The 27,977-nt window shown below is 44.5% G+C and overlaps 1 protein-coding gene across 2 annotated transcripts; it reads left to right on the forward strand.

Annotated features, from left to right (window-relative positions):
- Nucleotides 1-1,019: 1,019 nt before the first annotated feature.
- RAC1 (Rac family small GTPase 1) lies at nucleotides 1,020-27,557 on the forward strand. Of its 2 annotated transcripts, XM_072753170.1 has the most exons (7): nucleotides 1,073-1,330; nucleotides 12,533-12,604; nucleotides 16,792-16,909; nucleotides 23,141-23,197; nucleotides 24,721-24,783; nucleotides 25,497-25,656; nucleotides 25,964-27,557. In XM_072753170.1, the coding sequence occupies exons 1-7, from the start codon at nucleotides 1,296-1,298 to the stop codon at nucleotides 26,092-26,094; spliced, it is 636 nt and encodes a 211-aa protein (XP_072609271.1). In that variant the 5' UTR covers nucleotides 1,073-1,295; the 3' UTR covers nucleotides 26,095-27,557. The 2 variants fall into 2 exon arrangements, with proteins under 2 accessions (XP_072609270.1, XP_072609271.1); XM_072753169.1 differs by lacking the exon at nucleotides 23,141-23,197 and having other exon boundaries at nucleotides 1,020-1,330.
- The last annotated feature ends 420 nt before the right edge of the window (nucleotides 27,558-27,977 follow it).

Genomic DNA, 27,977 nt, shown 5'->3' on the forward strand with positions numbered 1-27,977 from the left:
GCTACCCCAGTAACTCCAATTTGGGGCGTATAGTCTAAAGAAATCAAGCTGTGAATTTTTTTGTCACAAACACGCTCAGCCCAGCATTGTTTCTCAAATAGGGACAACTCAGCTGCTCAATAACAGAGACATTGGGTGAGGGCCGCCAGCACAATGGAAGTGAACAGTAATCGGCCGTTAAAAATGTCCTAAGGGTTAGGTATTTTTCCAACTTTATTTTTTAAAATTCTTATTTACTTATGATAGTCACACACACACACACACAGAGGCAGAGACATAGGCAGAGACACAAGCAGGCTCCATGCACTGGGAGCCCGATGTGGGATTCGATCCCGGGTCTCCAGGATCGCGCCCTGGGCCAAAGGCAGGCGCCAAACCGCTGCGCCACCCGGGGATCCCTCCAACTTTCTTTAAAACATATCTTTACACATATAAAGAACTAGCCAAGAGGGGCACCTGGCTGGCTCAGTTGGTGGAGCATGTGACTCCTGACCTCAGGGTTATGAGTCTAGGCCCCAGAGTGGACACGGGACCTACTTAAAAACAAAAAACAACTCAGAGAAAAAAATACCAAAATATTGGCACTTTAATGGTCTGGTAACATCAACCCCAGAACTTGGTATAAGGCGTGGAACTAGTAAACGCTCAACGCACCGGAAACGGACGACGCATACCTAAGGGAAGAAATTTCAACATTTTTGGCTCAATGAACAGAAGTTATCTTTGGAAAATGGTAGAGCGTGTGGCATTTGCTTCCTTAGAAATTCAGGTTCTGAATTTTCTGGCAGAATCTTGTCCTCCCCTCAGAGTTCTCACAGAAGTCTAGACTCTTGCCCTTCTCCAGGTGGCACAAACATGGCGGCCGGCCTGCCCCCGCGCCCCCGCCCCCGCCCCCGCGCCCCCCTCTCTTACCACCCTCTGGAGCCGAGCGGGCCCCAGCCGAGCGCGTCCGAGCGCTCCCGAACGTCCCCGAACCCGGCAGGAAGCCCGGGAGCCGCGCGGGCAGGAGCGGCCCCGCCCCGGAGCCTGGGAGCGGCGCGCCGGCGCGGGGGAGGGGAGACCGGATGTGAGTGGAGCGGCCATTTCCTGTTTCTCCGCAGTTTTCCCCCAGCTTTGGGTGGTGGCCGCGGCTGGGCTCCGGCTTTCCGTCCGCGGAGGGCGAGGCGGCGTGGACAGCGGCCCCGGCACCCCGCGCCCTGCCGCCTGCAGCCGCGCGCCCGCCCGCGGCGCCCCGAGCCCGCCGCTTCTCGCGTCAGCGCCCGCCCGCCGCCGCCGCGGCCCAGCGAGCGGCCCAGATGCAGGCCATCAAGTGTGTGGTGGTGGGAGACGGGTGAGTGCGCGGGCCGGGGCCGGGGCCGGGGCCGGGGGCCGGGGGCCGGGGGCCGGGGGCCGGGGGGTGGGGCCTGGGGGCCGGGCGGGCTCGCGCGGGCCCGGAGCCGGCCTCTCCGCGGGGCGCGGGCCACCACTCACTCCCTCCAGGACCGGGAGGCACGGGGCCTGGTTCCGGCTCTTTTTTTTTTTTTTTCTTTTCCTTATTTCTTTTTTCTTTTTTTTTTCTGATGGGGGAGGGAGTCGCCGAGCGGCCGCCGGAGGGAAAAGTGAACTCCACCCTCCCGCCTTCTGGGCCCGCTGCGCGCGGGGCGGGACCCCCCAGCGGCGCCGCCACCCTCGCTCGTCCGCCCCTACAGCGGTGGGCTTGGAGTTGCCTTTCTTTCTCTAAGGGGGGGCGGGGAAGGACCCTTTCTGGGTTTTTACATCAGCCTCTGGAGCCCGGTTATGAGCTTCCGTGTGTCCCGGCGACCAGGTCGATAGTTCTTGAGTATTTGCCTGGGCCGGTTTGGCGACCCCAAACTGATTTCCCGTATCTTCCGCTTGTACTTAGCCGCTTTTAAGATTTCCACCCCCCCTTTGGTGATAATTCTTGTTCTTTCCTTGGAGAAACTTTTGAGATTCTAGCTACGAGAAGCTAGGTGTGATTAAGACTGATCTTTTCTCTGAATGTGGTGTGGTCATAAAAAAAAAAAAAAGAAAGAAATTTGCTTTCGCTGCTTGCATTAGGTATGGGATGTAGCAGAACAGGCTCCCTGAGCGGAGCTGCCCTGTGACTCAAGGCATTTCTTTTCATTACTGTCTGTGGTGGTTACAAGGCCCTAGAGGAAGACAAGACTTGGCTTATGCAGTTTTTTTTTTCCCCTCCCATAGAAACAAAAATCTCAGTGTAATCCGAGCAAAATTGTGTATCTCAGCAGTGCTCGAGTTAGTTGAATGTTAACAGCGAAGATCCAAGAATTACTATCAGTTTCATCAAACTCAGTGTAATTGGTACATTTTTCAAGTCTTGTAAAATCCAAGGAAGAGTTCTGACATCGGTCTTCCTTTTGATTAATATTCCCCAAACTTGTCATTAGGACTGATGTGGCTTTTATGCCTCCCAAGTTGTGAATTAGCTCATTTAGATAGTTGTAAATTAGACATTTTGAAACTGTTGCTACAACTAATTCAGATGCAAGGACAGTTGAACTGATTTTTTTAAAAGATGCCCATCTGTGTGATTTGTCAGTCTTCAACGTGTGAAACGTTATTAACACTTCATGGTTCTGTGCATATAGCTAAAAGTTATAACTCTCACCTATTTAGGAATATGTATGCTTTTTGTTTTTTTTTTAAACCCTTGAAAAGAAAGCTTTTCTTTCATTTGGGGCCCACAAACTTCAGTTAATTAGTTTAATAGGGAAATCAGTACATTGGTTTAAATGAAATTTGATCCTTTTGTGTAATGAATTAACTACACATATATCGCATTGTCTTATGAACACTTTAACTGCATTTCCTTTAAAAATTAAAAATGCTGAATCTGTAATGCTTAGAGTATGAAATAATGCTGGTTTTTTAAAAAAAATGCTGATAATTCAGTATCTAACTTTAGAATGTAATATTCTTTTTTTTTTTTTTAAGATTTTATTTATTTGACAGAGAGAGCACAAGCAGGGGGAGTGGCAGAGGGAGAGGGAAAGAGAGAGGCAGGCTCCATGCCCAGCAGGGAGCCGGATGCGCCACTTGAACCCAGGATCCTAGGATCACGACCTGAGAGGAAGGCAGACACTTACCTGACAGAGCCATCCAGGTGCCCTAGAATGTAATATTCTTAATTGAAAATTTCTGAAACTAAACATAAGCACAGCAGACCTACTTAATGCTTACAGATGATGGACCCCTATGATTTGTATTGCCTTGTGTATCTAGTCACATACCTGTTGAGTGCCTGTTGTGGGATCTGGATCCTTACTTCGAATCCCCACTCCCAATGATTAGGGAGGCACCTGGGTATATCACACTCCTCTCCCAGGACAGGGACCTCAAGTTGAAGTGGCGAGGATTAAACAAGTTGCTGGGGGACGCCTGGGTGGCTCAGCGGTGCCTGCCTGGCTCCAGCTCCTGTCGAGATCCTGGGATCCGGGATCAGGCTCCCTGCAGAGAGCCTGCTTCTCCCTCTACTTGTGTCTCTGCCTCTCTTTCTCAGTCTGTCTCTTGAATGAATAAATACATAAATCTTAAAAAAAAAATAAACACGATGCTGGATACTAAGTGCCTCCCAGGTGCCTGGTCCCAGCTGAGAAAGTGCAGGCAGCCAGCCTCATATAGTGTTGCTCTTTCTCTTAATCTGAGGCACTGTTGGGCCCTGTGTGGGAGGTCCAAAGCATAAAACAATTCTTGGCTTTAAGTTTTCATTCGATTTTTTTGGTACCGTATTTGACATTGATGTAGACTGGGGCTAAGCCCTGTTAGAAGTTAACAATTCAAGCTCTGTTTATTTATTTTTTAAAGATTTATTCATTTATTTAAGTAATCTCTACACTCAATGTGGGACTCAACCTCAGGACCTTGAGATCCAAGAGTTGCGCGTTCCTCCAACTGAGCCAGCCAGTTGCCCCCTCTATTACTTTAAATAAGGGACAACATACAGCAAACATTACTTCAGTGAAAAAGTTACATACATGATTTTCCAAACCAAAAATATTTTTTTGCTTTGACCCAAACAAAACATACCTGATGATATACTTGGAATGTTCTTTTATTCAAAAATTGTTAAAGCTGTAAACGTGGGTGTAAATTTTGTGGGGCAAAGAACTCCGTGCTGTGGGACTTGAGGCAGTTAAGGGGAGTTTAAGCAATAAAGGCAAATTGAAGCTGCACAAATTGCAAGCTTCCTTATCTAAAAAATATTCTTGGGAATTAGGTTAAAAGTTATATCATAACCATATTATAAGTAGGATCAATTAGCCTATATTCTTTTTTTTTTTTTTTTTTTTAAGATTTTATTTATTCATTCATGAGAGAGACAGAGAGGCAGAGACACAGGCAGAGGGAGAAGCAGGCCCCATGCAGGGAGGCCGTTATGGGACTGGATCCCGGGTCTCCAGGATCACGCCTTGGAGGCAGGCTCCAAACTGCTGAGCCACCGAGGGATTCCTAATTAGCCTATATTCTTATAAATTATTTCCTATATAGCAGTTCACTGGCATTAAGTATAAAATGTGAAGTGACATTTTGATACTGTTTAATTCTGCAGATCCTTCTGTTGGTCCTAATTCTGTTAGTCCTTCCTGAACACAGGGTGTTTTACTTTGACTTGGGGGATCTCTGCCCCCAAGATTTTCTCTCAGCTTTACTTCAGTAAGACAGCATCTCACATTCAGATGTTTCTAAACATTTTTAATAGTGTTGCTTTGACTTTGGTTGACCAGAAGGCTGGGAGTGAGTGACCTGAAGCCCCCCCCTACGTTCACTCCAGATTGGGCAAGTGGTCTCGTCATCCCAGTGTCTAATTTAGACATTGCTTTCCAGGAAATTGTTTTAGTTCAGTGTGAAAAATACCTTCCATGATGATGTCATCTTTTTAGGAATGTACACCACTTAGTCTCCACTCACTTCCATTGAATAATCAGTGGGAAAAAAAAATCAATGAAGGTATGATCCATGAATTTAAGTACCTCATGAATTGTCTTTGTGTATTTTTGTCTTGAGGCATGGGGTTCCACATTTTTTTTTTTTTTAAATTTTTATTTATTTGTGATAGTCACAGCGAGAGAGAGAGAGAGAGAGAGAGAGAGAGAGAGAGAGAGGCAGAGACACAAGCAGGCTCTATGCACCGGGAGCCCGACGTGGGATTCGATCCCGGGTCTCCAGGATCGCGCCCTGGGCCAAAGGCAGGCGCTAAACCACTGCGCCACCCAGGGATCCCCCTGGGTTCCACATTTTTGACCGGTTGTAAAGGTGTTTGAAATCTACACTGGCTTCTAAATTTGAGTTTGTTATTTGCCTCTGATCTTGGTGGTTAAAATTATACTTAAGTCTTTTTTTTTTTTTTTTTTAACAACTTTCAAATGATAATCCCAGTAAAAGTTCAAGATTGGGTTCAGTAGAGGAGTTATTAGTAATTTTTAGAAATCTTAAAGCCACTTTTCATAATGTTCTATCTTTTGCATTAATTATGTATTGAATGTATTAGTACTTCTTTTTCATCTCTGCATCACCCACCAGGTATTTCTTGTGATTTTAGTCTTAACTAAGAAGATGTTTTATTGGGAATCCTGCTACCAAGGCAGTTACCACATGTCAGAGGAATTTCTCTTCCCACATTTTATTTATTTATTTTTATTTTAAAACTTATTTATTCATTTATTTATTTATTTATTTATTTATTTATGAGAGAGAGAGAGAGAGAGAGGCAGAGACACAGGAGGAGGGAGAAGCAGGCCATGCCGGGAACCCAACATGGGACTCGATCCTGGGACTCCAGGATCATGCCCTGGGCCAAAGCTAAACTGCTGAGCCACCCAGGGATCCCCTCTTCCCACATTTTAATATGAAAAATTTCACTCATAAAAGTTGAAAGAATTGTACAGTGAACACTTACCACTTAGAGTTTTGTTATCAGTATTTTGCTCTATTTCCTTATCACATATCTTCCCATAATTAGGGCTTTTTTTTTTAAGATTTTATTTATTCATTCATGAGACACACAGGCAGAGGGAGAAGCAGGCTCCATGCAGGGAGTCCAATATGGGACTCGATCCCCCTACTCCAGGATCACGCTCTGAGCCCAAGGCAGACGCACCCAACTGCTGAGCCACCCAGGTGCCCCAATAGGGCATATTTTAACAGGATTTGACTTTGAAGGAGAATGGGGATGATATGCAGTTAGATAAAAATTCTTGTTTGTGAACTCTGTATCTTGCTCAGATCCAAGTATCAAGTACTCCAGGATTAGGATTGGTGCTTCTAGAATTCTAAAAGGCAGGGAGGGGCCTGTAGAGTAATGGCTACTTCAGGATTGAACTCTCTCTTTTAGGTAGCATCTTCAACCTTCAGGGTTTGATTTTTTTTTTTTTTTTTAAGATTTTATTTAGTTATTTGACAGCACAAATAGAGCTACAGGGAGAGAGAGAGAAGCAGTTCCTCCCCTGAACAGAGAGCCCAGAGGACCGTGGGTGGGATCATGACCTGAGCCAAAGGTGGATGCTTAACTATTGAGCCACTCAGTCACCCTCAACCTTGAGGGGTTTTGAAACTACATAGGCTTGGGATCCCTGGGTGGCGCAGCGGTTTGGTGCCTGCCTTTGGCCCAGGGCGCGATCCTGGAGACCCGGGATCGAATCCCACGTCAGGCTCCCGGTGCATGGAGCCTGCTTCTCCCTCTGCCTGTGTCTCTGCCTCTCTCTCTCTCTCTCTCTCTCTCTCATAAATAAATAAAAATTAAAAAAAAAAAAAAGAAACTACATAGGCTTTTTAATTTTTTGAAGCCTCCAGTGGTGATAATGGTTTTCCATAAATTGTTTGTGGTAATAAATAATCAGAACTTCAGATTAGGGTTTGTTTATTTGTAGCACTAAACTACTCTGTTATTCATGTGCTTTCTGAATTTATTTACTGAAGGCCTACTGTTGGAGAGTTCCCAAACCCCATTTCACAGGGTAAATTGAGGACTTTCATTTAGGATCTTTCATTTATGCAATAAATATGAATACATATTTAATAGATATAATTCACATTTCCTTATATTCTATTAATCCTTAAGATCTAGGTACTTTAAAAAAAGATTCATTTTAGAGTGAGTGTGAGCAGTGAGCAGGAGTATGGGGAGAAGAAGAGGGAACCAGAATCTCCAGCAGCCTAGCAGCCTCCCCACTGAGCCTGGAGCTCCACACAGGGTTTGATTTGAGGGCCCTGAGATCATGACCTGAGCTAAACCAAGAGTTTGGATGCTTAACTGAGTGAGCCACCCAGAGGCCGGCCCCAAGATCTAGGTACACTTGGACAGTAATACAGGCTCCTTATTTCCTCATTGGAGAAATCTGGTCTTTCAGTCCTATTGATATCAGTGTATCTTTTTAAAATTTATTATTATTTTTTTTAATTTTAGAGAGGGATCCCTGGGATGTGTTTCTTTATCTCGTTGGTGTCAGTTCAAGCCCAAGCTAGGTACAGAGGTTACTTAAAAATAAAACCTTTGGGCAGCCCTGGTGGCTCAGCGGTTTAGTGCCGCCTTCGGCCCAGGGCGAGATCCTGGAGTCCCGGGATTGAGTCCCACGTCCGGCTCCCGGCATGGAGCCTGCTTCTCCCTCCTCCTGTGTCTCTGCCTCTTTCTCTCTATCATAAATAAATAAATAAATCTATAAAAAAATTTTTTAGAGAGCAAGCGATTGGGGAGGGGGGCAGAGGGAGAGGGTCTCAAGTAGACTCTGTTCTTAGTGTGTAGCCCCACGTGGGGCTCAATCTCATGACCCTGAGATCATGACCTGAGCCAAAACCAAGAGTTGGATGCCTGACTGAGTCATCCAGGTACCCCCCAATGTATCTTTTTAAAAATAAGACAATACAGAAAGTTCTTCTTTTTGAATTTCCTGTATTGTTATTGTATCCCTTCCTTTTTTTTGATAAAGGTTTTATTTTATTTTATTGTTATTTTTAAAGATTTTATTTATTCATGGGGGGGGGGGGGGGGGCAGAGACACAGGTGGAGGGAGAAGCAGGCTCCATGCAGGGAGCCTGATGTGGGACTCGATTCTCTGGTCTCCAGGATCAGGCCCTGGACCGAAGGTGGCGCTAGACCTCTGAGCCACCAGGGCTGCCCAAAGGTTTTATTTTTAAGTAACCTCTGTACCCAGCTTGGGCTTGAACTGACACCACCGAGATCCAGAATCACATCAGCCAGGTTCCTCTCCCTTCTCTAACATGAGGGAATTGGCAGCATTTCCAGATTTATGGATCATACGTGCTTTCTAAGTTTTGGTTTATAGATTTTAGTAATACTGAGATCTCAAAAAATTTTTAAAGTTCCTTTAAAGATCTCTTAATGGAAAAACAACATAATGGGAACATGAGTTACTGGCTTTAATCTTGGTTTATTTCTACAAGACAGAGCAGGAGTGGCACAGATAGGGTAAAAAAATGTGCTCATATGAACTTTCTTCCAGTAGTCTCATGTTCATTTTTTAAATTATTTTTTATTATTTTAGATTTTATTTGCGCAAGAGAGAACGTGAGCACAAGTGGGGGGAAGTGGGGGAGAGGTAGAGGGAGAAAGGGAGAAGCAGACTCCCAGAGGAGCAGGGACCATGACCCCAGCCGAAGGTAGATGCTTAACAGACTGAGCCACCCAGTTGCCCCTCAGGTTCATTTTTTAATGTTGTGGCAGCTTTCAAAGATTATAAAAAGATGGAACTGAGAAGTTAAGTGTATATAAAATTGGAAACTCCAGAGCTGGAGTTAAACTTTCTGGATAGTAACTTCCAGAGATTCTGCAGCAGCATCAGTCCGGGGCTGTGAGGCTGTGACCAAACACTGCTTCTGTTCTCTGTTGGGGAGCTGGTACTGCCTGAGCTTGTGTTGACTTTGGCCTCTAGGGGTTTTTTTGTGGAGTGAATAAGTAACACTAATGGGAGGTAAATAACCATTTCCTTTTTCTTTTTATCTGTTGTTAAAAACTAAGTAAATATTTAAATCAAAGGTTGGACATATACCGAGCTGCCCAAGCATCAGACTCTTGATCTCAGGGTCATGAGTTCAAGCCCATGTTGGGTTTCATGCTGAGTGTGGAGCCTACTTTAAAAATAAAGGGCAGTCCCGGTGGCTCAGCGATTTAGCACCGCCTTCAGTCCAGGGCCTGATCCTGGAGACCTGGGAATCGAGTAGGGCTCCCTGCATGGAGCCTGCTTCTCCCTCTGCCTGTGTCTCTGCCTTTCTCGCTCCCTCTCTGTGTCTCTCACAAATAAATAAATGAAATTTAAAAAATGAATAAATTAATTTAAAAGTCAGAATTTTTATAATTTTTTAAAAAATTTTATTTATTTATTCCTGAGAGACACAGAGAGAGAGGCAGAGATAGAGGGAGAAGCAGGCTCCATGCTGGGAGCCCAATGTGAGACTTATCCTGGGACGACTTAAGGACCACGCCCTGGGCGGAAGGCAGGCGCTAAACCACTGAGCCACCCAGGGATGCCTCTAATTTAATAATTTCTTATAGAATTTAGGTTTATAGCAAATACTGTAAGGATTGGTAAGAAAAAAAATTCCCATCAGTATCGGATTATGCCAAGTACCTTGAATTCCTTTGCAGTTATACCTTTCAGAAGACAATGCCTCAGATGAAGGTGAAGTTTCAGGAAAATAAAGTTTAGGGCATTTAAAACCATCATATTTATAATAATGGCTTTGTTCCTTCTACATATGGAAGAGATTTAGGACAGGCTTTTAAGGGAAGTGCTACTATAACATTTTAACATAACCGTTAAAACCTTTATAGCTGCTTATTCTTGACATTAGAGGCAATAAGTATTAATATTTTTGCACAACATTTGTAATTTGAGAAGAGATTCACTGGTGATGGCCTTAGACTCCCACTCTCCTCCTCGGCTACCACATCCAGCCTATGGCTGAGCTATCATATTCTGCCTCATGCCTAGGAAGCTCTTGAAATGGCCCACTTCTCTTCACTCTGAAGTCCCCTCTTTGGTTCAAACCACTCGTTTTCCTGCCTCCAGTCCCAGCTTCCTCTGTTCTCTCCACACTGCAGTCAGAGGCTGCTTCTGAAAATGCAAATTTAATGGTTTCTTGGCAACTAAAAATCTTCTGGGACTTCCCAAGTAGGATCAAGTCCCATGCCCTTAACAAGAAGAGATGACAGTCTTCTCATATTTTCTTTTGGTGCTTCCCCCTTATTTCTTTGTTCTTCAGTTACGCTGAGCTTCTGGGCCTCCCCATAAATGATGTCGTTTTTGCCTAGAATGTTCCTCCTGTCACGTCCCCACTCCTCCTAAGTTTCAGTGTACATCGCAGCCTCCTCTTTCCGCCTCCAAGACTAGGTTAGATCCCTTCACTGTACATTTCCAGAGTATCTTTAATGACATACCACACCTGTAATTTTTATGTAATGATTGCATTTTTTATTCTTCACTTTAATAACTGCTCAGATTTCACAAGATCTTGTTCATTGCTTTATATCTTTGGCACCTAGTATTCTTCCTCACATACCACACACTTTGTTGGTATAGGTTGAAATAGGATTAATGCTTTCAATAGTTTTTTGGGTTTTTTTTTTTTTTTTAAGATTTTATTTATTCGTGAGAGAGAGAAAGAGGCAGAGACATAGGCAGAGGGAGAAGCAGGCTCCATGCAGGGAGCCCGACATGGGACTCCATCCTAGGTCTCCAGGATCAGGCCCTGGGCTGAAGGCTATGCTAAACCGCTGAGCACCGGGGCTGCCCTTTTCAGTAGTTTTGTGATGGAGTTGATAGTTCTGCATCCATTTTACAGTTGAGAAAACTGAGGCATAAGGATGTTGAAACATAAAAACAGTTCCAGCCAGCAAATAATAAAGAGCTGGCTCTGGGTCTCAGATCCAGGATAACAACTACAGATCTCAGCCTCCTGCTTACACAGGTTTGACATTGTAAGCTTTTCACAAAATGTATGGCCAATGACTCATTTTTGTTTAGAAAGCCTTGAGGAGTTGGAAGCTACTTCCTGATGATGTAATGTTTGACTCCGCGAGGTCTTTGGGGGGTGGGAGAGTTCCAACTTTTAAGCCCTTTATAATGTTAGGAGTAAAACAAGTATTGGCAAGACTGGATGGGCCTGTAATCTGTCTTAGCTGAGAGGTTTTTGCCTCCAGCTAAGAGTGCTACAAAAATAGAAAAGCACTTCTTTATGGCGAATCCTAATTCATAGTAGTTGAGTTTGAACGACAAAATGTTACAGCTCAGAACTTCATTGTGTGACAGACAGGACCTTGGTAAGCCAACAGCAAACAGCAGGAAGATGGGCTCTTGTAGGGAGAGCATTTAGTGAATCCTTAGGGACACACACAGGCTCTCAGAACCCCTTGAAGTCACTGTAAGAATGTAAAATTTGGAAACCATTTTTTGGCTAAGGGTGCAGTGATCTTGATTTGTAGTTAATATTCTCATGAAAAAAAATTTCAAGTGGTTGAGAGACTTTCAGCCTCTGACTTCCGCCTGATGATACACTGTACCCACTACTAGTACAGGAGGCCCTTCTGTTCTGGAGAATTTCTGCATGATTCTTTTTTACTTTCTCCTCTTTGCAGCTGTTTGGAAAGTTAGGCCAGCATCCCGGGACTGTTAATTAATATGTCTGGAATATATCATATTAGTTGCTCTAAAAGCTTAGGGTGATATGCGAGGATGGGGGGTTGGGGAGGTGGCAAATGAATACAGATGAATTAAAGTTAGTTCTGTGTGGCTCTTTGTGGTTCACAGTTGATCTGTGGTGGTTAGTGACTAAGCACTCTATTAAGAGAACAGTCATTACTGATGCCAGAGGAAAGGCTCTAAAAGGTGGTGGGTTTGAGCTACCACTCTGAGGCAGCAAAATACATAGCAACCAAGTGGAAGCTGTAGAGGAAGGCTTTGTTTGCATATTATATCCATCAGAATGATCTGAGGATAGAATTGAAGATTCTTGGATGAAAGACTGGGTACAGATGTTGACAAAAGAGACTCTTTATTTTATTTTATTTTATTCTATTTTTTTAAATTTATTTATGATAGTCACAGAGAGAGAGAGAGAGAGAGAGAGAGAGAGGCAGCGACACAGGCAGAGGGAGATGCAGGCTCCACGCACCGGGAGCCCAACGTGGGATTCGATCCCGGGTCTCCAGGATCGCGCCCTGGGCCAAAGGCAGGCGCCAAACCGCTGCGACACCCAGGGATCCCGAGACTTTTAATTTTAAAATATTGTTCCTGTTCAACCTGAGCTTATTTAACAGTTTCTGACTATGAATGCTAATGCCCTACACCTGAATAGAACATGAGGGCTCCTTTTTGAGAAATTTGAGTTTACTATAAATTTCAGGATAAAATGTGTAGTGTTAAGTAAAAGATTATAGAAACTGTTTAATGGTAAGTACTTGGGGTATACTCCTTGATTTTTCTATAAAGTTAACAGAATAATGAAAAGATTACATTCATGCTGATTAAGCAACTTACACTCTTTTCTTCTCTCTCTTTAGAGCTGTAGGTAAAACTTGTCTACTGATCAGTTACACAACCAATGCATTTCCTGGAGAATACATCCCCACTGTGTAAGTATCCAGTTAACCTGGGAATTAACTTGCCTCTGATGGTTTTTTTTTTTTTCTTTTATTCCTTTGACCATTGTTTTGCTATAAAGGCATTCTTACTTTGCACAAGAGCAGATCTGATTAATTTTCCATCTAAACACTCACCTAAGTCTAATTATAAGGTATTTGGGCTTTTTTTTTTTTTTTTAAGTTTTTATTTTATTCATGAGAGACAGAGAGAGAGAGAGGCAGAGACACAGGCAGAGGGAGAAGCAGGCTCCATGCAGGGAGCCTCATGCAGGACTTGATCCCGGGACTCTAGGATCCGATCCTGGAACTCCAGGATCACGCCCCTGGGCAGAAGGCAGGCGCTAAACCGCTGAGCCACCCAGGGATCCCCTGTATTTGGGCTTTTAAAAAATACTTAATCTTATGTAAAGTTTCTACATTGTGATGAAACACGCAGCTTTCCTAATTGATTCTTAGATATTCAGGAAACAAAGTTAACTAACTAGAAGACTGGAAAATGGAAGAGTTTCTGGTAAATTTGGCTCTCTAAGCTCTGTGAAGGATCAAGGAACTGAAACATAAAATACACTGTTATATTGTCATTAGCCTTTTTTGGCAAGTAATCTGATGGTTGCCTGTCACGTTACCAGGGTGTGTGTTAGGGTCAGTTGTGGGAGTATAGAGTTGGCTACTGAGCTGCTGCTTATTCCCTCTTGGCCGCAGAATTGGGTGGAGATGGAGAAGTGCTTTTCTGATGATGGGGTTACTAGGGAGTGCTCTGTAGCTGAGCCTCATAATGTATCACCTGCGGCCATGATGTCAGCTCTGTCTTCATGGCTGCCATCCTGGTGGAGAAGAAACCCCTCAGATCCCACCTGTGCTAACCTTGTCAAGCACAACAGGTGTATTTTGGTGGTTTCCAAAGTTTTGTAGAAGTGGGATCATACTGTCTGTGTTGTCCATGGTCTGGTTTTATGGTTGGGACTTTCCCCCCTTTTTTTTTTTTTTTTAATTTATTTATTCATGAGAGACATAGAGAGGCAGAGACATAGGCAGAGGGAGGAGCAGGCTCCACGCAGAGGGCCCAATGTGGCACTTAATCCTGGGACCCCAGGATCACGCCCTGGGCCAAAGGCAGATGCTCAACCGCTGAGCCACCAAGACATCCCAGTTGGGACTTTCCTAATCTACACATAGGTAGAGTGAAATCCTTATTAGCTATCAGTGACTCTGAACTAGGATAGCTGATAAAAACCACTGGTCATTAGGGTTCTTTTTTTTTTTTTTTCCTTTTTCTGTGCTAAATGTTGCACATATCGTGCACATGTGATTGATTATTAGAAGTGGAATGTGCCAAATCAAAAGGGAATGGCTATTTAAATTTTTTTTTAAGATTTTATTTTATTTTTATTATTATTTTTTTAAGATTTTATTTATTTATTCATGATAGTCACACAGAGAGAGAGAGAGAGAGAGAGAGAGAGAGAGGCAGAGACACAGGCAGAGGGAGAAGCAGGCTCCATGCACCGGGAGCCCAACGTGGGATTCGATCCCGGGTCTCCAGGATCGCGCCCTGGGCCAAAGGCAGGTGCCAAACCGCTGTGCCACCCAGGGATCCCCTTTTTTTAAGATTTTATTTGAGAGGGGGATCTCTGGGTGCCTCAGTGGTTTGGCCCCTGCCTTTGGCTCAGGGCGTGATCCCAGAGTCCTGGAATTGAGTCCCGCATCGGGCTCCCTGCATGGAGCCTGCTTCTCCCTCTGCCTATGTCTCTGCCTCTCTCTGTGTCTCTCATGAATAAATAAATCTTAAAAAAAAAAAAAAAAAAAAAGATTTTATTTGAGAGACAGCACGAGTGGGAGAGGGCAGCACAGGGAAAAACAGCAGAGCAGACTCCCCGCTGAGCAGGGGACCCTGACTGGGAGCTTGACTAGAGATTTGATCCTAAGACCCTGAGATCATGACCTGAACCTAAGGCAGGCACTTAACTGAGCCACCCAGGCGTCTGGATATTCAAAGTTTTGGCAGATACTACCCAGTTGCCGCCAAAAGGCCGTCACTTGGACCAGCTGTGACTAACGCGGCCTCCTCAATTTGGACCATGGGCGACAGGCATTGAAAAAAGCTGCATTTCTGATCAGCGGTGAGGTTAGGATCCCTTGAATGTTCACTGTCCATTTGCAGTCTTCTGTGAATGGCCTGTGGAGTTCCTTTGCTTGTTTTTCTACTGAAATTTTATATTACTGATGAAACTCTTGTACATAAGAAATTTTAGGGGCAACCCGGGTGGCTCAGCAGTTGAGCGCTGCCATAGGCCCAAGGTGTGATGCTGGAGACCCGGGATTGAGTACCACGTCGGGCTCCCTGCATGGAGCTTGCTTCTCCCTCTGCCTGTGTCTCTGTCTCTCATGAATAAATAAATAAAATCTTGGGGATCCCTGGGTGGCGCAGCGGTTTGGCGCCTGCCTTTGGCCCAGGGCGCGATCCTGAAGACCCGGGATCGAATCCCACGTCAGGCTCCCGGTGCATGGAGCCTGCTTCTCCCTCTGCCTATGTCTCTGCCTCTCTCTCTCTGTGACTATCATAAATAAATAAAAATTTTAAAAAAAACTTAAAAAAAATGTTAATCCCTCTATCTCATTTGTCTTTAAACTTCATCATGAGATCTTCTGCATAAATAAGTTTGGCGTTTTTATGTAAATATACTGTTTCGCCTCCATGCAGTTTTATGTTTTACTTAGAAAGACCATTCCTGTTTCCGTGATGCAAAAATACCCTCTTGTAGGTTTTCTAGATTTTTGTGGCTAAAGTTTTCATTTTGTGGCTGAAGTCAGAATTCATTTAGAATTTATTTTTTTGGTATACTAGGAGGCAGGCACCTGATTCTTTTTCCCAGATGGAAAAAAGTCATAATACTGTTTATTGAATAATCTCCTTTTCTCACAGAGGCAGAATTGCAAGACATGAGGCTTTTTCTTTACGGTATTTAGTTGTCATTCCATTCTGTAAACCACATTGGAGCCTTTCTCAGACCTCTGCTTTGCTGTCTCAATGTAACAAGACCCTAAGTTTTAGTGTTGAGAGTTGAGAGTATGTGAAAATGATTTTGAATTTTATCTTACAGGCTGATATATTGTGTCTTGTTTGGTACTTGCCCTGGTTTGAATTGTAATCCCAGATTTTTTCTTTTTTTTTCCTTTTCAAGATTTTATTCCTGAGAGGCCGAGGCAGAGGCAAAGACATAGGCAGAGGGAGAAGCAGGCTCCCCATGAGGAGCCGGATGTGGGACTCAATCCCAGGGCCCCAGGATCACGCTCTGAGCCAAAGGCAGATAGATGCTAAACCACTGAGCCATCTAGGCGTCCTCAGAATTTCTTTTTAGTGAAGTACTTGGTGGTGATACTTAGTGATTCTTGTTTGTTTTTTAAGTCCACCTTATTTTTGCCTGCCAGGCTTCTCTGGGCTGCCTCTTATCATTAACTAGTTTTTGTGTAGCAACTTCAAGTTAATTTAAGTACATGTGTATACTCACTCTTGAAATGTTACATGATAGCTTTTCTTTTCTTTTTTTAAGATTTTATTTATTCATAGAAGAAAGAGTCAAGGACAGGCAGAGGGAGAAGCAGGCTCGCCTCACACCATAACTTTTCAAAGCATTGCTTTGTGTTACCATAGCAGTTTGGTTGCAGGCCTCGGTGACCAAGGCTTGATGGTGATTGCCCTGCACTTAGTGCGGGTGTTCTGGACGCACTGTAGAGTGTGGCTTTGTGGTATGCCACCTTGTTGAAGATGAGTAACATGTGTACACAAGTCAACAAGTGGGTTTGAGAGAGGGACTAATTTATACTCTGTTTCTTTCTGGAGAGAAAAATCTTAATGTTCTCTTCATTAAAAACAAAGGTTTCTCTTGCTGACAGTCATTTGTTTTGGTTCAGTGGACTACCTTGTCCTTTGTGTCCCAGGCGTGTTTCTCCAGGTGCAGTGTTTTCCCCTTCCCCATACCCTGCAGCCCTTTCTCCTTCCACGTGGCTGCTCTGGCTCCTTGTGCCTGCATGCTGGCACCTTTGCTGTCAGGGGAGCCTCCAGGCCACTCCTGGCCTTGGCACACCTCTGAGACCCTTGCTATGACAGTCACTCAAACCCCCCATCTATGCCTTATGTTCCAGGGCTAAAGACTGACTGTTTTTTCTCCATTCTACAGCTTTGACAACTACTCTGCCAATGTTATGGTAGATGGAAAACCAGTGAATCTGGGCTTATGGGATACAGCTGGACAAGAAGATTATGACAGATTACGTCCCTTATCCTATCCGCAAACAGTAAGGATCATGACTGCTTTTTAATGTGTCCTTTAGAGTATGTAATTTTGACTGTGTAATTGCATATCACCTACAGGTTTGCTTATACATTTGGCACTTGAATGCACAGGTTTGAACTGCAGAGATCCGCTTACACCAGGACTTTTTTTCCATAAATACAGTACGGTACTGTAAGCATAGTTCCTCCTCAAGATTTTCTGTTTTTTTTTTTTTTTTTTTTCCCTCAAGATTTTCTTAGTGACATTTTCTCTGGCTTTAGTGTAAGAATGCAGTGTATATTACACATAACATATTTTACATGTATTAATCAACTGGTTATGTTTTTGGTAAGGCTTCCCAGTCAGTAGCAGGCTGTTTCTTAAAGTTTCGGGGAGTCAAAGTAATACACAGGGTTTTGACTGCATAGGGGGTAGTCAGCACCTTTAACTACCCGCGTTGTTCAAGGGCCAGCTGTATTGCCATCTTTAGTAGCAAGGTTAAGTTTAGTAGTGAATGTCCTAGATGAGGACCAAGGATTTGTTTCTAATTTTTTAGCCTTACCAGCTACTAACGATGGTGCTATGTGTTTTACATGCTTTCAGTTTAATTTCAGGACAGCCGCATGAAATAGGTACTGTTTTGTTCTTGCAAACCAGTTTCAACAATAATTACTTTTAAGATCAGTTTGCTTTGTGCCACAGAGTCAATTTAAACAGTTAAGGTTTTTAAAAATCAAGTTAATGACTTCTCTTTTGGAATTAATATTATTTTTCTAATAAAACACATGCTCATCTTTCTACAACGTTAGTATCTAAGTCTTCTCAATGTATATTCAGGTTTCGGTTTTGTAAAAATATGTCCACTGTGTCCAGTCAGAAAAACTTCTAGATTAGTTTTGCTTCCATTTCAGACAATTTTAAATGATGTGTGTATCAAAGTGAATCAGTAATGGCTGGTTAAAATACGCTTAGAAACCACTTTACTTGAAATAAGCAATTGTCTTATTTGTACCATTTGCTTATCTTGTTACACGTTTGTTAGTCATTTTAAAAGTGTTTTAAACCAACTCTAGAGGCTCAGATGACTCACTGGCCAAAGGAAAATGCTCTAGAGGCAGTCAAGTGAATTTGTCAGGTTGAAGTCCCATGCTCTGCTTCCTAGCTCTGTGACCCTGGCAGGTTTCTTCACAGCTCTAGTCATGACCTGTTTTCTCATAGGATTAGATTAGCAATCAGTATAAGGCACACTGAATAGTTCCAGGCACATCACAGACACTCTAGTGTAGCTGAGGTGAAGATTCACAGATCTGGACAGCTCTTCAAGTCTGAGCTAGCTGGGCCCAAATGAACAGAAGTTGCTGTACATTCTCTCAGCAAGCTAGGATGACCAGAGGAGGATCAGGTGGAGACATTCTGGAGTTTTTTAAAGTTAACTCTCTATTTAGTAAAATAAATTTAAAACTTTATTTTTTAGATTTATTCAAGACAGAAAGCACGAGAGTAGGGGGAGGGGGCGAGGGAGAGAACGAATCCCAAGCAGACCCTATACTCAGTGCAGGGGTCGATGCAGGGCTCGATCTCATGACCCTGAGATCGTGACCAGAGCCAAAACCAAGAGTCAGACACTTAACCAACTGAGCCACCCAGGGGCCCCTAAACTTAGTGTGCGCATTGTGCAAACAGGGAAAAGGGGCAGAGGGAGAGAATCTTCAAGCAGACTGCCTGCTGAGTGCAGAGCCCTGTGTGGGGCTCAATCTCATGACCCAGAGATCACAACCTGAGCTGAAATCAAGAGTAGGACATTCAGGACACACAACAAACTGAGCCAGCCAGCTGTTCCCCCCACCCCCTTCCTTTTTTAAAGTTTTAAAGTTTTTCCATGCAACAGTCATTGTCTTTTGTATTTATTTTTTCAGCTGGAGGAATTCTCAAATACAATTAATTTGAACTGTGGATTTTTGCTACATTATAGTAATAGTGTTCAATAAAGACCAAAACCATAAAATGCTAAGTCTGAATGAGTGATGCCTCATTTAATCTCCAGCTAAAAATTAACTGATTAAGTTTTAAAAGTCAGCTCATAATCACCAAATGGTTCGAAGTCTTCAGTATGTTTAGGAAACTTCTGTCCCCAATGGGGGCTTGATAATTCCAGATTTTAAGTGGATTTGCTACCTATTGACTGGTAGAGTAGGAGTCTCCAACTTACTGGATACATCTGGAAGGGTGGGGTATCACTTCTGAGAAATGAGAACCACCTCCTGTGACTCAAGGGGTCCGGGCAGGGTGCGGCCTTTTTCTCTGAGGGAGTCACTCACAGTAAGTCAAAGGTGACTTGGCAAGATTCCCACTCTGTATGCTAGAGAACACAGAGATAAAGTAGCAGATTGAATCAGGCTGCAAGGTATGAAGCCCAACATCCAAGTGGGTGGGGGTGTTGTCCTTCTAGGGCAGGACTTCGTAAACTTTGTTTCATCTGTACAAGGTGCTAGTTTCCTGTCAAATACTTGAATGTCTAAAAGGGTGGAAGGCATGATTCTTGCCCTCCAGTAGTTCACACTTGTAGGTGTGTAACATACCACGTACCAGCACAGGGGGTGTCCTGGTGCTTAGAGCAAAGAGGAGAGTGGCCATCCTGCCATTAACGACGTGCCTGATGGCTTCTTTGGGGATGAGGAAATTGTCTTGGCTTCTGGGGGGAGGCCCTGAATGCTGTCCTACTAAGAGCAACAGGCCTGGTGGTTACAGGCTGGCATCTCAGCAGAGGGGACACCTCTAAACTTTGCACTGACTGGAACCTGGTCTCTGGTCTTTGGCTCTTTGGTCTATGGGACTCCGTGGCTCATCCATGACTGTGCTCAGATACTCTCCTGAAGGGACAGTGGACCATTTCTTACCCAGATCTCACCCCTTACTTAGGACATTGTGACCCAGAAACATCCTGTTTCCTGTGGTCATTTAACGCTGTTCTCCTTGTTCGTAGGGTGACTCTGGGTAGCGAAGTTAAATCTGTGTGAGGCATTTGTTTCTACTTTGTTTTCCAAAAGATGGCGAGCGGGTGGTCCTTTTCAGGAGAAACTATCCTTCACGCTTTTGTTTTTCTTGATTAAGTAATCCTTCAGGCTCTTCCATCTCTGAATAAGTTACTTTAACACGCTCTTTGAAAATAGCCTATGAGTTCGGCACACTCCCCTTCAGCTGGTCTATTCGCCATTGTGGTATGGTCCATGCAGGGCTGTATTTGCCTTCTTGTTCCGGTACTTGGTGTGAGTGGGAACACCTGGGACTTGCCAGTCACAACAAGCTCTGTGTGGGTTCTGAGAAAGCTCAACATTACCCAGCCTGTTGGCTGACGTGCCGGGCCTCTTGTGCCTGGGTCAGCCAGGACATTTGTGTGAGCTCACCTTGAGAAGGGCTAGGCTGCTTACTGATGCTTAAAAAGAAAAACAGTAGCATTTAGCTTGGCTTTTTTTTTTTTTTTTTAGTATTTTATTTATTCATGAGAGGCAGAGGGAGAAGCAGGCTCCATGCAGGGAGCCCAATGTGGGACTCGATCCTGGGTCTCTGGTATCACTCCCTGAGCCAAAGGCAGGCACTTAACCTCTGAGCCACCCAGGTGTCTCAGCTATTTTGATTTTCATATGGCTTTCTACTTTAAATTGGCTGTTACAGGATTTGTGTCCTCCAGCCAGAGGTTATTGGGAACACACTTGTGGCTGAAAGAAATTGGGTTTATTCTCTGCCCTGAGCCGGACGTCCACCTGGGGCTCGAGAAGGCAGAACTTGCTCTGGATTGGGTGCTGGCTAGAAGCAGGGTAGTTTTAGGGATGCCCTAATCTCCTCTGCAAGGTGGGGATGAAGCTGTGACTGGTGCAGAGATAGGCATGCAGTCCCCTTGTCTGGGAGAGGGGGATGTTTGGTGTTTTTATAGTTTGTACGGTGACCTTGTATTTGAGGTTAGACAAGATTGTGAAGTGGTCTTCTATTTATTTCTTTATTTTTGTGTTCATGCCAGCATGGTCAGATAGTGACCTCTTCTAACCCCAGCACTCTGGGTGATGGTCCCATTCAATGGGAACTTGCCGTAACCAAGCTGTGAGCACTGGGCTGGCTCCCAGGTATCAGGGCTGCTCTTTGCTTTCTCCAGAGCATGTTTTCTTAGCTCCTCATGGATGCCACATGCGTAGTGTCTTTGCCCTGTTTGTGTGTCTCATGCTGCTTTTCTCAGTTCATAGAATACCCGTAGTAAAAAATATTCCAAGTCTGAAAGTAAAAGCCAGGTGGAAGGCCTCCGGGAGAGGAGGATCTAGGAGAGCCCCACCACCCCACAGTCTGCTCATATCCTGCTAGGAGCCACTCATCTCTCTATGGTCTCCCTTCACACATGTAGGAGACCTGCTTTGTGATACACAGGTAATGAGGGCTAGGTGGGAGCGTGTGTAGTCAGAAGTGTCCTGCCAGCATGGGGAAAGCGGCTAGAGGAGAGGTAAGCTTGTGGCCCAGGACAGCTCAGGTGAGTAAAGAGGCTCCAGCACATTGGTGACCCAGGGAGGAAGGCTGAGCAGGCCAGGCCCTGCTTTGGAGCTCGGGGGTTTGCAAGGACGGGCGTTAACATGGAGATGCCCTTCCAGCAGCGTGGACTCTGTGCAGGGCGTTGGTTTAGAAGGCCGAGGTGGGAAAGACTTGCTGCTGGAAGAGATAAGTGTCAGAAGCATAAGACATTTTATTTATTTTTAATTAAATTTTTTTTAGGAAAACTAGTTTTTTTAGGATTTTTGTTTTGCTTTTTTTTGTTTTTAGAGGATAGGGAGGGGCAGAGGGAGAGCAAGAATCCTGAGCAGGCAGTGTGGAGCCCATGACCCTGAGATCATGACCTGAGCTGAAATCAGGAGTCAGATGCCTAACTGACCAAGCCACCCAGGTACCCCTAGAAATATTTTTTTTTTAATTTTTATTTATTTATGATAGAGAGAGAGAGAGAGGCAGAGACACAGGCAGAGGGAGAAGCAGGCTCCATGCACCAGGAGCCAGATGTGGGATTCGATCCTGGGTCTCCAGGATCGCGCCCTGGGCCAAAGGCAGGTGCCAAACTGCTGCACCACCCAGGGATCCCCCTAGAAATATTTTTTAAAGCCATATTTTGGCTGGGGGAAGGAGGAGGAGAAAGGAACAGGCAGATGGCGTAATGTTAACGTAGGATGGAAAGCATGTTTCTTCAAAAAAAAAAGTTCTTAAAAATTGGAAAGGGTAGAACAGATATGGTTGGAGGATATTTTGAGGCTGCATTTTTGTGGCCAATGCCCAGGAGTTTTTATGTCACAATAAATATTTGGTGGCATGTCAAGGCCTTTGGAGCACAGATCTTCAAAAGTCGCCCATAGATTAAACCCAGGATAATTAGGGCAACTTTCATGTTGTTAGAATTGTAGATCAGAGAGACTTAGATAAAATTAAAAGAATTCTCTTGTCCGTCTGTCTCTTAAAAAAAATTGTAGGTTTCTGTGTTGCTTGAAGAGCAAGTCTTTCCGATTTTTGTCAGAACAAAGGAATGAATTGATGGCACTGTGGTAAACATGAGAAATGCTGTCCCTTCGGGGCGTTCCCGTCCAAAGCTGGGGGGGGCGGGGAATTAAAGGTCTCAGTGCATTTACTCCAGTAATTCAGGCCCCTAAATCCAACCTGCATTCCCAGGATTTGGGGGAAGAGAGGACCAGCACTTGCACACAGGAGGCTGGCCGCGTTCACAGCTCTCTGACCGGGCCGTGCTTCTGGGGGAGTGCTTCGTCTGAGAGGCCTGTGTTTACAGACAGGTGCTCTTCCTGCGTGCGGCGGCTTCAGCTGGGCTTAGGTCTCAGACCTGGGATGGAGAGCTGTGACAGGTGTGCCTATTGCCAGTGGGAGCCAGCAGTGGCACAGGGATACCCCTTCGGTAAGGAAGGGTGCTTCCTTAACCTTTCTCACCTGGACGTGACCCGTGTGCTTTCTCGGGTATGTTGTGGCTTCTGCTGGAAGCACACCCTCTGTGCGCTGCCATGGCTAGAAAGGAGTGCCCCCCTCCTTCCCCATATCTGCCTGACGTCTTCACCCTCGTTGACCTTCACAGGGTTTGATGGACTGTTTGGTGGTATTTGTCAGTTGCTTTCAGATCCTTTAGGAGGGTTGAGACAATTCTGATGAAGAAATAATGGATTATATTGACTTGCATTTTCCTCAGTTTTTACTAAACTCAAACAAAGTTCTCATGCATTACTAGGTTGGAGAAACGTATGGTAAGGATATACCTTCCAGGGGCAAAGACAAGCTGATTGCCGTATGTAAAACTTTCAATCCACTTCAGTTTCAAGCTTTATCTGTTCTCTCATTTCACTTAGTTTTCCCAGGATTTCCTGTTGAGCCTCATGTTCCTTGAGTGTTTTAAATTTAATTCACTCAAGGTTGGGGTTTTGCTTGACAAAATGTGCTTTCAGTAGAGCGAGACAGTTTACCTACTAGCTTGAATTAAAGTGGTTTGTGAACTGCTTGCTCTTCTCCTCCCAAGGGGAAGGAGGAACTTTTATGAAGGGGCCTCTTCAGGCGGGTTGGAGATGAAGGTGTGGAGCCCCCTGCCCCAAGCCCACCATGGAGCCCATGCTTGAGCCCAAGGGTGACTAACTGTGGCTGCCAGGGCCTCCTCCGCTGTGGTATCCGGTGTGCGGGCCTGTCTGCGGCATGGCTGTGTGGTGCTGGTGAGCTAACCCACCTTTGCTTTGAAGTGACGTAATCAGGTGCCAAAATGCCGAGGTGATTCTTGGACAAGCCTGTGCATGCGCTAGCGTTTGGAAAATGTCATTTATAAAAAGCTGTTGTGTGGGATGTTTCTCTCCCTTTCCAGGTACAAGACATCAGCTGGATTGGTGAAAGTGTTAGCTTGGGAATTGGGTACATTTCACAATGCATAGCTGCCTTTTTCCAGGAAAATGTCTTATAAACCTAGCATTTTAGAAATTCTTAAGCATTTTTAAATACAGGTAAATATTTTAGTTTGGCTTCTTACACAATACAGAATGGGAGATATGTTTTACATTCAGTCAGAAAATCTTCCAGGTATTTAGTCTGCACTGACTTTTCCTCTGAATCTCCTCCACTTTGCCACTGCCGCGCGCTCTAAGTCCTACAGAGAACCCCACTTGGGTTTGAGAAGCTGATAGCCAGGAGAGGCCACTTACACACAAGACTGCCCTTCTACACAGTGGTTGTGCTCACTGAGCGAACCACTGAGCCCCACTCCGAGCCAAGGGACTCTGGTAGCAGTTCTTAAAGCAGCAGTTTAATTGCACCCCAGTGGTCCACTATACATGTACTTAATGTGCACATGAGGAGTTTACTGAAAAGCACACTGTTGGTAAAGGTTTTTAAAATCAACTCTGCTTTTGATAAATGGAGACCACATTTTACAGAAATATTGGAGTGATAGCTTGATTTTGTCCCTGTATATAATAGGAACATTAAATTCTGGGGTGGAGGGGATAAATTCCCAGGGGGAGTTGGAAATGATGGGGAAGAAGCCTCTGGGGGTTCTGATTTGAGGCCCCCCTGACCTCCAGTAAATTTGAGCACATTCTAGTAAATCCTCTCCCCTCTTTCAGAAGTAACTGGCTGCTTCATGTGCTGGCTCTGGTTTGGGAGCCTTCTGACAGAACTGAAGGGGGGAACCAGGAAGCAAGCTTTAGACACAAGCTGCTGGTACATAATACGCATTTCGTCTCATGATTCATTCCCAACAGCATTTACAAAGCAAAGTGCATTCATCATTGTAAGACCATTTCTAAACACTTCCCTGTTTCCTTTTTATAGGATGTATTCTTAATTTGCTTTTCTCTTGTGAGTCCTGCATCATTTGAAAATGTTCGAGCAAAGGTAAGTGGGGAATGTTTTAGAGGAACATCTTGTTATGTAATGTCTCCTTGGGAAGCAAAAATAACACTTGGTGATAGGAATTTTAATTATTTAAATTGATGTTGTAATTCTACTTAGGTAGCAAATCAGTTTTGAAGTATATGACTTTATTATGTAGAGTTCTAAAGTTTCAGGGCCTGATTCAGAAAGGCTTTGTTCCTTGCTAAAGTAGTGAGCACTTTGGAGTCTGCCTGATGGGGTTGTCTAATAAAAATAGCGACCATGACTTTCCACTGCTGCCCTGGTCACTTGTGAAAAATGACATGTGCAGGATGTCCTCCAGTTGTGGTCAGGGATGTGTTCAGTGGGGCTCATGGTGGCAGAGCTGAGACCTCAGTCGATAGTTGGCTTTTTTGCTGAATAGGGAGGTTTCTCAAGAGACCATCTAAGAACTTAACTCCTTTTACCAAGAGGTAGTGGTTTTGAGGAGGGGGATGTTCCCTCCTTGCCTGTTCTTGGGAGTCCCAGCTTGCTATTGGAATCCCCACAGGTAGGCCTGTGGTTCTGGAAGGTATTGCAAGGTGAGCAGGGCTGAAGGGTGGGATGCTGTGTCTTGTTGAGGACTCTGCAGCAACTAAGGAGTGGCTGACAGTTTGACACCTGTGGGGATGTAATTTAGGCGAAGGAGGTTCATCAGGGAGGGTGTGGTGACTCTCTTCCTCTCTTGCATATAGTGGTACCCCGAAGTGCGACACCACTGTCCCAACACCCCTATCATCTTGGTGGGGACTAAACTTGATCTCAGGGACGACAAAGACACGATTGAGAAACTGAAGGAGAAGAAGCTGACTCCCATCACCTACCCACAGGGTCTGGCCATGGCTAAGGAGATCGGTAGGAAATCTGCATTTTCACATCTGCTTTGCATGTGCTTTTATTTTCATGGCAGAGACAGGAGTCCAGTCTGGGGGAAGTAAAGAGCATGTTTTTCTGACTCAGGCTATGGTTGACTTCTGGGGAGCCAGCCAGGCAAAGCTCTCAGTGTGAGCGCTCAGTAGGTGACCTCCGGGTGCAGGTCAGGGGTTGCTCTGCTGTGCCCAGCGGGCTGTCAGGAGTCTGGGCCTGGGGAGCTGCTTCCTGCCCTCCTCCTGGACAGAAGGGTGGGCTCCACATGTGGCTATGAGGCTGTGTTTCTCGGCAGGTGCTGTAAAATACCTGGAGTGCTCTGCTCTCACGCAGCGAGGCCTCAAGACAGTGTTTGATGAAGCTATTCGAGCGGTTCTCTGCCCCCCTCCCGTCAAGAAGAGGAAGAGAAAATGCCTGCTGTTGTAAATGTTGGGTTCCCCTGCCCCATCCCCCTCAGAACCTTTGTACGCTTTGCTCAAAAATGGTGGAGCCTTCGCACTCAATGCCAAGTTTTTGTTACAGATTAGTTTTTCCATAAAACCATTTTGAACCAATCAGTAATTTTTAGGTTTTGTTTAAAGTGTAAGACTTCAAACTTTCACATTAAAATTTAGCCCTAAAATGGCCAGCTTTCTTAAAGCCTTATTTTTCAAAAGCCCCTATTCTTGCTCAGATTAAGAGTTGCCAAAATACCTTGTGAACTAAGTTGCATTGTTGTGCTGAGAACACTAAGCACTAAACCGTTCAAGATCCCTGTCCTTCAGAAGAGACGGCAGTGTCTCAGGTTTGGACCTGCAGACCTGTGCTTGCTAGTTTCCAGTAGGAAAGCCGCACAGCCTCCTCGAGCTGTTGCCACATTGCCATCTAAGCCCGTGGCCACGCCCTAACTGTACTGTATGTCCTCACGGAAGGAGCATAATGACTCAATTCTTTGGATCAGTCTTTTTGATTTTGTAGTGAAATTTTTTTAAAAAGTTAGTGTATTCGCTTTTGCTGACATTTTGAACAGACCTCTCACTCCCATGTTCCTCCAATGAGGGCGGGGGGCACAGCATGTGACGCGATCAAAGGATAAAGACAGTATTTTGACAAAATCCGGAGGTTAATTTACACTACATTGTACACGTCATAATCAAACTGAGTAAAAGTGTCACGGGTAAAATTTTAAAAGGTTAATTTCTGTCAAATGCAGTAAATGAAGAAAGGTCGGTATTATCACTAAGTGTTTTAAGCTTTTCCTTTTTCTTAGACCTGCCATCCTTCCTGAAATTGGGCATTTAATTCATCTTTGAACTGGTTGTACCCATAGTTGCTAACTTAGTGCTTTTCTTATAGAACCCCTTCTTAACGAGCAATATGCTTCCTTGTATTATAAAATCTTTCTGATAATGCATTAGAAATTTTTTTTTGTAGATTAGTAAAGTGCATTCCTGTTTCCTTGTTACTTTATTCAAAGCTAATAAGCACTCTCCTTAGTTTTCTAGTAACTAGGTGTAAAAATCATGTGTTGCAGCTTTACAGTTTTTGAAATATTTTAGATATTCCTAAACTATGAACTTTCTTAACATCACTGTCTTGCCAGATCACCAATACTGTCCCCTAACGCTGGCCCTCCTCTGCCTCACCCCCCGGACACACGCTTCCCGTTGCCCTGCCTGACCATGTTCCCTTGGGTCTGTGACATTCTGTAAGCCCGTGCTTGTGCTAACGAAGTTCTGTACGACTTACCCGCTGGCAAGAATACAAGGTTGGACCTCTCAACCAATAAAATAGAACAACATTTTTTAAATTGACAGTTGCAGAATCGTGGAGTGTTTTTACATTGATCTTTTGCTAATGCAATTAGCAGTATGTTTTGCATGTATGACTTAATAAATCCTTGAATCATATGATTGTTGATACTTGAATTCTTAAGAGCTCGAGCAATTTCCTGGGGTGTGTTCAGTTGTCTCACCTGAAAATCCTGGGTTGTGGGAAACCTAATTCCCAGTGCATGTTTTCATACTGGAGGGCTTGGAAGGGGCCCCTCCTGGAGAGGAGCTGGGGAATCAGGTTGGGTTCTGCACCTCCTGAATGCTGGGGAGACCTAGGTGACATCCACACTGGGGTGCATGTGCATACATCCTGGTCCGGAGCTCTGGGCTGAAGAGGCAGACGGTGGCAGCCTGATAGGGAAGAGGCTAATGATGACATGTTAGAATCAGTTTTCGAAGTAATCCTTTTTATTGCTCTGAAGATCGCTTTGAGTATTTTTTAAAGAGTTTAAAAACCACATAATTCTAGGGATGCCTGGGTGGCTCAGCAGCTGA

Source organism: Vulpes vulpes, chromosome 3 (assembly GCF_048418805.1).
Source record: "Vulpes vulpes isolate BD-2025 chromosome 3, VulVul3, whole genome shotgun sequence".
Lineage (NCBI taxonomy): Eukaryota > Metazoa > Chordata > Mammalia > Carnivora > Canidae > Vulpes > Vulpes vulpes.